At 39.1% G+C, this 12,662-nt stretch overlaps 2 protein-coding genes and 2 pseudogenes across 2 annotated transcripts; all 4 read right to left on the bottom strand.

The window, feature by feature from the left end:
* Nucleotides 1-3,793: 3,793 nt before the first annotated feature.
* Nucleotides 3,794-5,838, bottom strand: LOC137636001 (telomerase reverse transcriptase-like). Its single transcript, XM_068368451.1, has 2 exons — nucleotides 5,677-5,838; nucleotides 3,794-4,814 (listed from the first exon to the last, which is right to left on the bottom strand). Exons 1-2 carry the CDS (start codon nucleotides 5,836-5,838, stop codon nucleotides 3,795-3,797), a joined length of 1,182 nt encoding a protein of 393 aa, XP_068224552.1. The 3' UTR covers nucleotide 3,794.
* LOC137636000 (telomerase reverse transcriptase-like) lies at nucleotides 4,725-7,944 on the bottom strand (annotated as a pseudogene).
* Nucleotides 6,911-10,092, bottom strand: LOC137635999 (telomerase reverse transcriptase-like). The gene is given in 4 exon segments (XM_068368450.1): nucleotides 6,911-8,041; nucleotides 8,044-8,908; nucleotides 8,910-9,062; nucleotides 9,931-10,092. Coding segments are annotated over 4 exon segments (1,278 nt in total). The 3' UTR covers nucleotides 6,911-7,943.
* LOC137635998 (telomerase reverse transcriptase-like) lies at nucleotides 9,048-11,715 on the bottom strand (annotated as a pseudogene).
* Between the last annotated feature and the right edge of the window lie 947 nt (nucleotides 11,716-12,662).

Genomic DNA, 12,662 nt, shown 5'->3' with positions numbered 1-12,662 from the left:
CCAGTCTTGGTCTGGTCTCTCAGAACTGGCCTTAGCGGTATGGTTGAGCCTGCCAGGGTGGATAAACTACCCCACCGCCATTGCCCAGCCCATCATTGAGACACTCAAGCCCCTCTACTGCAGCAAAGTGCTGGACCAAACAGTACAAAACAACAAACAAAACACCGAATTGTAGCGTCACTTGTTTCACGCAATATTAACGAGTTACATTTTGAGGTGTGATTTCCTTAAAATCCTTGGAAAAACTCAGACAAGAGAGCTCATCAACACAGCGCTTGTTTAGAAACAGGAACTCGTCAGTTCCCAAGTTACTCACAAGTGATTTCTGGTGCTGTATTCAGTTTGTTTTGATATGGCCCATGATTGAAGTAATCCTTAAGGTGAAAAACAAAAATGAGATGATCTCAGCTACTCGTTTTCATGTTAGCCATATGTTTGGCATAGATGGTAGGCCTATAGCCCATAGAATTGGGTACAATTTTGCTCGATTTGTTTGATTTTTGGTGGTACTGGACAACCGTTCCCATTAATTAGTCCAATATTGTGAGGTTTCATTTTACTATAAAGCTTTCCCAACACTACTTCAGAGCAAGGGCATTCCTAAAGAATGATGGTAGGAGGCAGTAATACTCCCTTGGCAATGCCTTCAATAATTTGACCACATGGCCATAGAGTTGTGAATAGATCCCTGGATGTGTTGGCAGTTTAGGGAGCTTCCATATACAGTAGAACCTCGGTTTATGAATTTAATTCGTTCCTAATGCGAACTCGTAAACAAAAATTCGTATCGCGAAACGAATTTCCCCATAAGAATGTTATAAAATCGAAATAATTAGTTCAACCCATCTACAAAAACCAATTTTCACAAATTTTTCCTTACACATACAGTACTCTACTGTACTCTACACAAAATTATTAAAATATTGCAGTCATTTAATGATGAAAATATGGATATGCATGCACAGTAAACCTGAACTTTACCTTAGAGGAGTGTCGCTGCTGGCTTGATGGAGACGAGAAGAGGGGAAGGAGGAGGAGGGGGTTACTGCTTGGAGGGAGAATCTCCCTCCATGAGAACTTCAGGAACGTTGACTGGAGTTCTCTCGCGAGAATGGCGTTCACTATCACTGGTTTTGTGTTTGTGAGACTCTTGGTCGTCATCTTTCACAGTTCTTTTCTCCCCCTTCACAAGATATTTTTCAATAGACACCTGCTTTTGTCTGTTCTTTAAAATTTTATAGAAGTGACCCACCCCATTATCGACTAATAAATTTATTGCACGGTCTGTTTCAGCCTTATTCGGGACATTTTCCTCAAGAAAACTTTTCACGTCTTCCCACTTCTTTAAAAAATCTTTTATCTCACTCGAAGACAGTGATTTTGCAGTGCCTCCCTCCTCCTCAGATGAGATTTCCTCTATTACCTCTCTTTGCTGCTGCTCGTGCAGGTCCTTCAGCTCCTCGGTGGTCAGCTGCTCCTTATGCTCCTGCAGGAGGTCGTCGATGTCATCCGTGTCCACCTCCAGCCCCATTGCCTTGCCCAAGGACACAATATCCTCATCAACTGCTTCCTCCTGGTTGGGTTCGAACCCCTTGAAATCCCGTTCTGCAACGGCGTCGGGCCACAGTTTCTTCCAGGCGGAATTGAGGGTTCTCCTGGTGACTCCTTGCTAGGCTTTATCAATTAAAGTCAGGCAGTTGTAGATGGAGTAGTGATCCTTCCAAAACTCTCTGAGGGTAAGGTTGGTGCCCTCTGTTACTTCAAAGCAGCGCTGGAACATAGCTTTGGTATAAAGTTTTTTAAAATTTGAGATCACTTGCTGATCCATGGGCTGGAGTATTGGAGTGGTGTTGGGGGTTAGGAACTTCCCCTTAATGAACTTGTATTCCTCCGCTATGTCCTCTTCAATGGCTGGAGGATGGGCAGGAGCATTGTCCATTAACAGCAAGGCTTTGAGTGGGAGGTCCTTCTCCAGGAGGTATCTCTTGACTTCGGGACCAAAAACCTCGTTCATCCACTCAACGAAGAAGATCCTTGTCACCCAAGCCTTCGTATTAGAACGCCACATGACGTGCAACTTTTTCTTCTGCACATTGTTCTTCTTGAAGGCTCGTGGATTCTCCGAGTGATACACCAGGAGAGGTTTAATTTTGCAATCCCCACTGGCGTTGGAACAGAACAGCAGGGTTAGACGGTCTTTCATGGGCTTATGGCCAGGAAGGGCCTTTTCTTCTGCCGTGATATAGGTCCTCCTGGGCATTTTCTTCCAAAAGAGGCCTGTCTCATCGCAATTAAACACCTGTTGGGAAACGTAGTCCTCGGAGTCCACGAGCCTTTTGAACTCTTTCACAAAAGACTCTGCTGCCTTCGTATCGGCGCTGGCCCCCTCGCCATGCCGAACAACACTATGGATACCCGTTCTCTTCTTGAATTTTTCAAACCAACCACGGCTTGCCTTAAAACTTTGTTTTTCTGCTGATGTGCCTGGCTCACTTCTCACCAAGTCCTCGTAAATGGTTCTTGCCTTCTCGCAAATCATGTTCTCATTTACTGAATCTCCTGCGAGCTGCTTTACATTTAACCACACCATTAATAAATTTTCTACGTCATCAAGAATAGGTGGCCGTTGTTTTGACAACGACGATACACCTTTAGCTACTTTAGCGGCCTTTATTTCTTCTTTTTTCTTTAATATTGTGCATATCGTCGACTGCGAGCGATTGAATAAACTAGCAATGTCTTTCACACGCATGCCTTGGTCATGCTTCTCGATGATCTCCTTCTTCATCTCGATTGTTATCATCAGCTTCTTCTTACTGCTTTCCTTCTTCGACATCTTAGGAGCCATTGTCTATCACAATAATACACAGTACAGTACTGTAATCACAAATGAGTGAAAATAAAACAAATCACAAACCACGTGTAAAAATCACAAAGAAATCGTCCGAGAATTCACTAAGTATGTATGCTATCGAGACGGCGGATACTGAGGTAATGAACGAGTGAAGGGGGTAATAAAGGGGTTTAGGGGGTGGTAGGTATACGTGGGAGGAGTCACGTGACTCCATTGTGAGATGCTGTCATTAAGTTATTTCCATGAAAAATGCGATCAGGAAGCGCAGCGTTAACACTTTTCCACAAAAAACAGCGCGTGGGAGGGAAATTTAAATTCGTTAAGATACAATATTCGTTAACCGAGACGAATTTTTCAGAGAAAGTCACTTCGTAAACCGAAAAATTCGTAAGCGGAGTCGTTCGTAAACCGAGGTTCTACTGTACTTAAAATGCCCCCAATGAAAACAATCCTCACTAATTCACTAGTTATTTGCCCCACTTTATTACTACCTTTCCAGGTTCCATGGATTCTACTCCAAACTTTCTTACTCACTCTTATCACAGTTTTGCATATAAACTTTATATTCACTGTCTTCTTTGGTACTAATAACCAATCGATTAGGGCTAAAATTCTGATCCCACTCATCAAACCTGTCCTCCACAAATTGGAAATAAGTCCAGACACATTTGTATATACAGGATTAATTACCAGAATTTTCAATCTGGCAAAAGTAACCTGATCGACACGTTCAGCAAACAGTTTTCCTGGGTTTTTATATTTATTGAATCTCATTGTATATCGTGGATAACATGCCATAACTGATGCTACATCTACTAACACTTGCAAAGTATCAGAGCAAATTATGACACCATTAAAACGAATTCTAGTTGGGCCCATTAGGTTATGCTTTGTTTTATTTGTATGGAGACATAATCCTTCATTCCATCATTCATGAGCCTCAGGAAACTTTATGCTTTCGTATCAAAACACTGGTTTCATCTATATAGTTTCCCAGGTATTCCTGGCACAAAGCAGAATAATATAAATCGCACAGAAAGGGAGACAAATACCCAGCCTGCGGTACTCCTTTCCTTAAAACATAACGTTTCCTCCCAACTCGTACAATCTGTCCCCGAATCATTAGCTCAAATTTGCTAAAGACCTCGCTCGTATCTATTTCTATAGTACTTCCAACCTTGACTAATTTATTATGAGAATTGTCTTCTAATTGGGTCATAGGTTGGCGATTTTCATCCAACCTCACATATAATTTTCTTCTGGTCTTTGTTGAAGGACCACGATAAGGTTCATAGGGGTCATAATAAATATTCCTGGGAAATGTATGCATACACTTATCCAGGATCTCTAGCAACTTACTATGCATAATACTACCGTATGCATCAGCAATATCAACTTTAACAATGTAAACTTTATTATCAAGAGTTTTGACTATGTTAATATAGTCTTCCCAGGCTCTGTTAAAACACTTGGCAGATTTTAAAGTAACCCCAACACTGAAACGACTTGAACATTCCAGCAGAACCAATCGTGCGTTTAGCAACAGCATCTTTGATATTAAACTCTGGGACCTAATGAGAGGTCTCACCCCATCTAGACCCTTTGGGAGAAATCGTAACTTGGGGGGAAGGCTGCAGTTTCCATATTTGGACTGATCTTCAGCTATTTTCAGAGCAGTTTTCCTGTTTAATAGTTTTAGTGCTCCAGTACTTACTATAAAAGAAACGCCATCCTGATGTATTTTTCTAAAATCCCTTTTTAAATAAAATATCATCTGGTATTGTGTTACCCTGCCCTCAGTAACATAAAAATAGCCGCCTTTTACAAGTGTAAAAGCTATTTTTTCAATAACCCATAATATTACCTTACTGATGGTGTGAGTTTTCATCATATGATTTTCAAATGATGCTGCCCACTTAAAAGATATCTTAAAATTCTCAAGTAATCTCAAGTAATCTGCCTAGGTATAACGTTACCCATTTAAGGGAATTGTAGCGTCACTTGTTTCACGCAATATTAACGAGTTACATTTTGAGGTGTGGATTTCCTTAAAATCCTTGGAAAAACACAGACAAGAGAGCTCATCAACACAGCGCTTGTTTAGAAACAGGAACTCGTCAGTTCCCAAGTTACTCACAAGTGATTTCTGGTGCTGTATTCAGTTTGTTTTGATATGGCCCATGATTGAAGTAATCCTTAAGGTGAAAAACAAAAATGATATGATCTCCGCTACTCGTTTTCATGTTAGCCATATGTTTGGCATAGATGGTAGGGCCCATAGAATTTGGTACAATTTTGCTTGATTTTTGGTGGTACTGGACAACCGTTCCCGTTAATTAGTCCAATATTGTGAGGTTTCATTTTACTATAAAGCTTTCCCAACACTACTTCAGAGCAAGGGCATTCCTAAAGAATGATGGTAGGAGGCAGTATTACTCCCTTGGCAATGCCTTCAATAATTTGACCACATGGCCATAGAGTTGTGAATAGATCCCTGGATGTGTTGGCAGTTTAGGGAGCTTCCATATACTTAAAATTCCCCCAATGAAAACAATCCTCACTAATTCACTAGTTATTTGCCCCCACTTTATTACTACCTTTCCAGGTTCCATGGATTCTACTCCAAACTTTCTTACTCACTCTTACCACAGTTTTGCATATAAACTTTATATTCACTGTCTTCTTTGGTACTAATAACCAATCGATTAGGGCTAAAATTCTGATCCCACTCATCAAACCTGTCCTCCACAAATTGGAAATAAGTCCGGACACATTTGTATATACAGGATTAATTATCAGAATTTTCAATCTGGGAAAGTAACCTGATCGACACGTTCAGCAAACAGTTTTCCTGGGTTTATATATCTATTGAATCTCATTGTATATCGTGGATAACATGCCATAACTGATGCTACATCTACTAACACTTGCAAAGTATCAGAGCAAATTATGACACCATTAAAACGAATTCTAGTTGGGCCCATTAGGTTATGCTTTGTTTTATTTGTATGGAGACATAATCCTTCATTCCATCATTCATGAGCCTCAGGAAACTTTATGCTTTCGAATCAAAACACTGGTTTCATCTATATAGTTTCCCAGGTATTCCTGGCACAAAGCAGAATAATATAAATCGCACAGAAAGGGAGACAAATACCCAGCCTGCGGTACTCCTTTCCTTAAAACATAACGTTTCCTCCCAACTCGTACAATCTGTCCCCGAATCATTAGCTCAAATTTGCTAAAGACCTCGCTCGTATCTATTTCTATAGTACTTCCAACCTTGACTAATTTATTATGAGAATTGTCTTCTAATTGGGTCATAGGTTGGCGATTTTCATCCAACCTCACATATAATTTTCTTCTGGTCTTTGTTGAAGGACCACGATAAGGTTCATAGGGGTCATAATAAATATTCCTGGGAAATGTATGCATACACTTATCCAGGATCTCTAGCAACTTACTATGCATAATACTACCGTATGCATCAGCAATATCAACTTTAACAATGTAAACTTTATTATCAAGAGTTTTGACTATGTTAATATAGTCTTCCCAGGCTCTGTTAAAACACTTGGCAGATTTTAAAGTAACCCCAACACTGAAACGACTTGAACATTCCAGCAGAACCAATCGTGCCTTTAGCAACAGCATCTTTGATATTAAACTCTGGGACCTAATGAGAGGTCTCACCCCATCTAGACCCTTTGGGAGAAATCGTAACTTGGGGGGAAGGCTGCAGTTTCCATATTTGGACTGATCTTCAGCTATTTTCAGAGCAGTTTTCCTGTTTAATAGTTTTAGTGCTCCAGTCCTTACTATAAAAGAAACGCCATCCTGATGTATTTTTCTAAAATCCCTTTTTAAATAAAATATCATCTGGTATCGTGTTACCCTGCCCTCAGTAACAAAAATAGCTGCCTTTTACAAGTGTAAAAGCTATTTTTTCAATAACCCATAATATTACCTTACTGATGGTGTGAGTTTTCATCATATGATTTTCAAATGATGCTGCCCACTTAAAAGATAATATCTTAAAATTCTCAAGTAATCTCAAGTAATCTGCCTAGGTATAACGTTACCCATTTAAGGGAATTGTAGCGTCACTTGTTTCACGCAATATTAACGAGTTACATTTTGAGGTGTGGATTTCCTTAAAATCCTTGGAAAAACACAGACAAGAGAGCTCATCAACACAGCGCTTGTTTAGAAACAGGAACTCGTCAGTTCCCAAGTTACTCACAAGTGATTTCTGGTGGTGTATTCAGTTTGTTTTGATATGGCCCATGATTGAAGTAATCCTTAAGGTGAAAAACAAAAATGATATGATCTCCGCTACTCGTTTTCATGTTAGCCATATGTTTGGCATAGATGGTAGGGCCCATAGAATTTGGTACAATTTTGCTTGATTTTTGGTGGTACTGGACAACCGTTCCCGTTAATTAGTCCAATATTGTGAGGTTTCATTTTACTATAAAGCTTTCCCAACACTACTTCAGAGCAAGGGCATTCCTAAAGAATGATGGTAGGAGGCAGTATTACTCCCTTGGCAATGCCTTCAATAATTTGACCACATGGCCATAGAGTTGTGAATAGATCCCTGGATGTGTTGGCAGTTTAGGGAGCTTCCATATACTTAAAATTCCCCCAATGAAAACAATCCTCACTAATTCACTAGTTATTTGCCCCCACTTTATTACTACCTTTCCAGGTTCCATGGATTCTACTCCAAACTTTCTTACTCACTCTTACCACAGTTTTGCATATAAACTTTATATTCACTGTCTTCTTTGGTACTAATAACCAATCGATTAGGGCTAAAATTCTGATCCCACTCATCAAACCTGTCCTCCACAAATTGGAAATAAGTCCGGACACATTTGTATATACAGGATTAATTACCAGAATTTTCAATCTGGGAAAGTAACCTGATCGACACGTTCAGCAAACAGTTTTCCTGGGTTTATATATCTATTGAATCTCATTGTATATCGTGGATAACATGCCATAACTGATGCTACATCTACTAACACTTGCAAAGTATCAGAGCAAATTATGACACCATTAAAACGAATTCTAGTTGGGCCCATTAGGTTATGCTTTGTTTTATTTGTATGGAGACATAATCCTTCATTCCATCATTCATGAGCCTCAGGAAACTTTCAGCTTTCTCATGTGATGATATTGCAACAAAATATCAACTGAACGTATCAAAACACTGGTTTCATCTATATAGTTTCCCAGGTATTCCTGGCACAAAGCAGAATAATATAAATCGCACAGAAAGGGAGACAAATACCCAGCCTGCGGTACTCCTTTCCTTAAAACATAACGTTTCCTCCCAACTCGTACAATCTGTCCCCGAATCATTAGCTCAAATTTGCTAAAGACCTCGCTCGTATCTATTTCTATAGTACTTCCAACCTTGACTAATTTATTATGAGAATTGTCTTCTAATTGGGTCATAGGTTGGCGATTTTCATCCAACCTCACATATAATTTTCTTCTGGTCTTTGTTGAAGGACCACGATAAGGTTCATAGGGGTCATAATGAATATTCCTGGGAAATGTATGCATACACTTATCCAGGATCTCTAGCAACTTACTATGCATAATACTACCGTATGCATCAGCAATATCAACTTTAACAATGTAAACTTTATTATCAAGAGTTTTGACTATGTTAATATAGTCTTCCCAGGCTCTGTTAAAACACTTGGCAGATTTTAAAGTAACCCCAACACTGAAACGACTTGAACATTCCAGCAGAACCAATCGTGCCTTTAGCAACAGCATCTTTGATATTAAACTCTGGGACCTAATGAGAGGTCTCACCCCATCTAGACCCTTTGGGAGAAATCGTAACTTGGGGGGAAGGCTGCAGTTTCCATATTTGGACTGATCTTCAGCTATTTTCAGAGCAGTTTTCCTGTTTAATAGTTTTAGTGCTCCAGTACTTACTATAAAAGAAACACCATCCTGATGTATTTTTCTAAAATCCCTTTTTAAATAAAATATCATCTGGTATCGTGTTACCCTGCCCTCAGTAACAAAAATAGCTGCCTTTTACAAGTGTAAAAGCTATTTTTTCAATAACCCATAATATTACCTTACTGATGGTGTGAGTTTTCATCCTATGATTTTCAAATGATGCTGCCCACTTAAAAGATAATATCTTAAAATTCTCAAGTAATCTCAAGTAATCTGCCTAGGTATAACGTTACCCATTTAAGGGAATTGTAGCGTCACTTGTTTCACGCAATATTAACGAGTTACATTTTGAGGTGTGGATTTCCTTAAAATCCTTGGAAAAACACAGACAAGAGAGCTCATCAACACAGCGCTTGTTTAGAAACAGGAACTCGTCAGTTCCCAAGTTACTCACAAGTGATTTCTGGTGGTGTATTCAGTTTGTTTTGATATGGCCCATGATTGAAGTAATCCTTAAGGTGAAAAACAAAAATGAGATGATCTCAGCTACTCGTTTTCATGTTAGCCATATGTTTGGCATAGATGGTAGGCCTATAGCCCATAGAATTTGGTACAATTTTGCTTGATTTTTGGTGGTACTGGACAACCGTTCCCGTTAATTAGTCCAATATTGTGAGGTTTCATTTTACTATAAAGCTTTCCCAACACTACTTCAGAGCAAGGGCATTCCTAAAGAATGATGGTAGGAGGCAGTATTACTCCCTTGGCAATGCCTTCAATAATTTGACCACATGGCCATAGAGTTGTGAATAGATCCCTGGATGTGTTGGCAGTTTAGGGAGCTTCCATATACTTAAAATTCCCCCAATGAAAACAATCCTCACTAATTCACTAGTTATTTGCCCCCACTTTATTACTACCTTTCCAGGTTCCATGGATTCTACTCCAAACTTTCTTACTCACTCTTACCACAGTTTTGCATATAAACTTTATATTCACTGTCTTCTTTGGTACTAATAACCAATCGATTAGGGCTAAAATTCTGATCCCACTCATCAAACCTGTCCTCCACAAATTGGAAATAAGTCCGGACACATTTGTATATACAGGATTAATTACCAGAATTTTCAATCTGGGAAAGTAACCTGATCGACACGTTCAGCAAACAGTTTTCCTGGGTTTATATATCTATTGAATCTCATTGTATATCGTGGATAACATGCCATAACTGATGCTACATCTACTAACACTTGCAAAGTATCAGAGCAAATTATGACACCATTAAAACGAATTCTAGTTGGGCCCATTAGGTTATGCTTTGTTTTATTTGTATGGAGACATAATCCTTCATTCCATCATTCATGAGCCTCAGGAAACTTTATGCTTTCGTATCAAAACAATGGTTTCATCTATATAGTTTCCCAGGTATTCCTGGCACAAAGCAGAATAATATAAATCGCACAGAAAGGGAGACAAATACCCAGCCTGCGGTACTCCTTTCCTTAAAACATAACGTTTCCTCCCAACTCGTACAATCTGTCCCCGAATCATTAGCTCAAATTTGCTAAAGACCTCGCTCGTATCTATTTCTATAGTACTTCCAACCTTGACTAATTTATTATGAGAATTGTCTTCTAATTGGGTCATAGGTTGGCGATTTTCATCCAACCTCACATATAATTTTCTTCTGGTCTTTGTTGAAGGACCACGATAAGGTTCATAGGGGTCATAATAAATATTCCTGGGAAATGTATGCATACACTTATCCAGGATCTCTAGCAACTTACTATGCATAATACTACCGTATGCATCAGCAATATCAACTTTAACAATGTAAACTTTATTATCAAGAGTTTTGACTATGTTAATATAGTCTTCCCAGGCTCTGTTAAAACACTTGGCAGATTTTAAAGTAACCCCAACACTGAAACGACTTGAACATTCCAGCAGAACCAATTGTGCCTTTAGCAACAGCATCTTTGATATTAAACTCTGGGACCTAATGAGAGGTCTCACCCCATCTAGACCCTTTGGGAGAAATCGTAACTTGGGGGGAAGGCTGCAGTTTCCATATTTGGACTGATCTTCAGCTATTTTCAGAGCAGTTTTCCTGTTTAATAGTTTTAGTGCTCCAGTACTTACTATAAAAGAAACACCATCCTGATGTATTTTTCTAAAATCCCTTTTTAAATAAAATATCATCTGGTATCGTGTTACCCTGCCCTCAGTAACAAAAATAGCTGCCTTTTACAAGTGTAAAAGCTATTTTTTCAATAACCCATAATATTACCTTACTGATGGTGTGAGTTTTCATCATATGATTTTCAAATGATGCTGCCCACTTAAAAGATATCTTAAAATTCTCAAGTAATCTCAAGTAATCTGCCTAGGTATAACGTTACCCATTTAAGGGAATGGGGACAGGAAACGTTCAGTTTCATCCGTGAGTTCGTGTCGAGAACTCAAAATCCGTTGATGTCAAACCTAGGTTAAATTCTTTCCAGATTTCAAGTCTTCAAGAAGTAACTAATGGACCCGTCACAATTGCTGTTGTGTCCTGTAAAGGCTCAAAGCTTAGCATTACCTCAAACGAACTGGAGGAGCTTGTCCGCAGGTCAGACACCTGTTTGATAGCTCGCCCAAGTTCAAGAGAATGGTGACAATGAACGCCGTTTCCTCTTCGATTAGGCAAGTCATTGACCAAGCCATTATTCCTCTATCTAGAGCTCATGATGTCAGGGGCATCAGCATGTCACTGGTGTTTGAAAAGAACCCTTCTCTGATGCAGGGTCTACAAGCATGGGTGTGGAATAGACAAACTACTTTCACTGCGCATTATCTGCAAGATGTGACCCACAGGTCCCTAGACACTTTCTCGATAGGCTCTGTGGTAGCTGCCGTACCTCCTTTATAGGATCATCAGCATTCATTTGAGTACATAGTTGCAGTGATAGTCTGGGATAAATGGAAAAGGAATGACTGGCCTTTCTTTTCTTCATTTTCCCTTCTCTTGGGGAATAGCATCCCAATACTGTGTCGGCTAGAATGTCTACGACTGCAGGTAAGCCCCTTTCTAACTTGTAGCTAGAATATATTTCATATATTCAAGTCATGTCCCCAATATCTTGGAGAAGTTTAAATTGAAAAGTCAGCTGTCAGTATATACAAACACGAATCCATTATTATACATAGCCATGACAGTTACAATTGTGTTTTAATACTCATACTCACTTCGCTTGAGACGTGAACCCATTGGTTTCAGGCCACTGCTTAACGAGCTGTGGATGTATTGTACATCCCTCGCATTATCATGCATGGATGTTGCAATACTGGGAATGTTTTTAGACTTGCACACACTGTAGTGCGAGTCTCATTTTGTAAAGAATGTAAGGGTTTATATGCAGTGTAGGAACAAATCACAAATTTGGAAGTAATTTTTATTTTTCCTAACTGTAAAAACCTGTACTTATATACACATACTTACTCGCCATCACCTAACCCCAGAGGAAAGTCTCTACTGCCATCAAAGCATGAAAGGTATGAGTGAGCGGGGGCTGGTGCTTCTTCCCGCTACCACTGGTTAACAACCTGGCGGTTGTTTCCACCTCGTTAAAAGTTTTTATGGCCATACATCAGCTAGCGCTGATTTCTTCTCCTATTGTAAAGAACCACATGTATGTATAGTTAGAAAAAATACAAATTACTTATAAATTTCTGATATTTAGGTGATTAGAAATGAGTTACTTTTATAGGTAATTAAAAGTTAATTTGATTTTGTAAATTACAGTACAGTACAGGCAATGAAGTTAAGAAAACACAATTAACTTTTGCTTAGACTGAGTGAGTAGAAGTTTAGATAAAGTGACAGTATTTAGTC

Source organism: Palaemon carinicauda, unplaced genomic scaffold, assembly GCF_036898095.1.
Source record: "Palaemon carinicauda isolate YSFRI2023 unplaced genomic scaffold, ASM3689809v2 scaffold21, whole genome shotgun sequence".
NCBI classification, from domain to species: domain Eukaryota; kingdom Metazoa; phylum Arthropoda; class Malacostraca; order Decapoda; family Palaemonidae; genus Palaemon; species Palaemon carinicauda.
Note: the sequence above shows the minus strand (reverse complement) of the source record. Positions and strands in the feature narration are given on the sequence as shown.

Excerpts from the sequence above, each read along its gene's own strand:
- LOC137636001 (XM_068368451.1), bottom strand. The coding sequence starts at position 5,838 with ATGGGCCCAACTAGAATTCGTTTTAATGGTGTCATAATTTGCTCTGAT. Across the intron at positions 4,815-5,676 it reads TTGCTGAACGTGTCGATCAG|GCAGATTACTTGAGATTACT; the intron begins GTTACTTTCCCA and ends CGTTATACCTAG.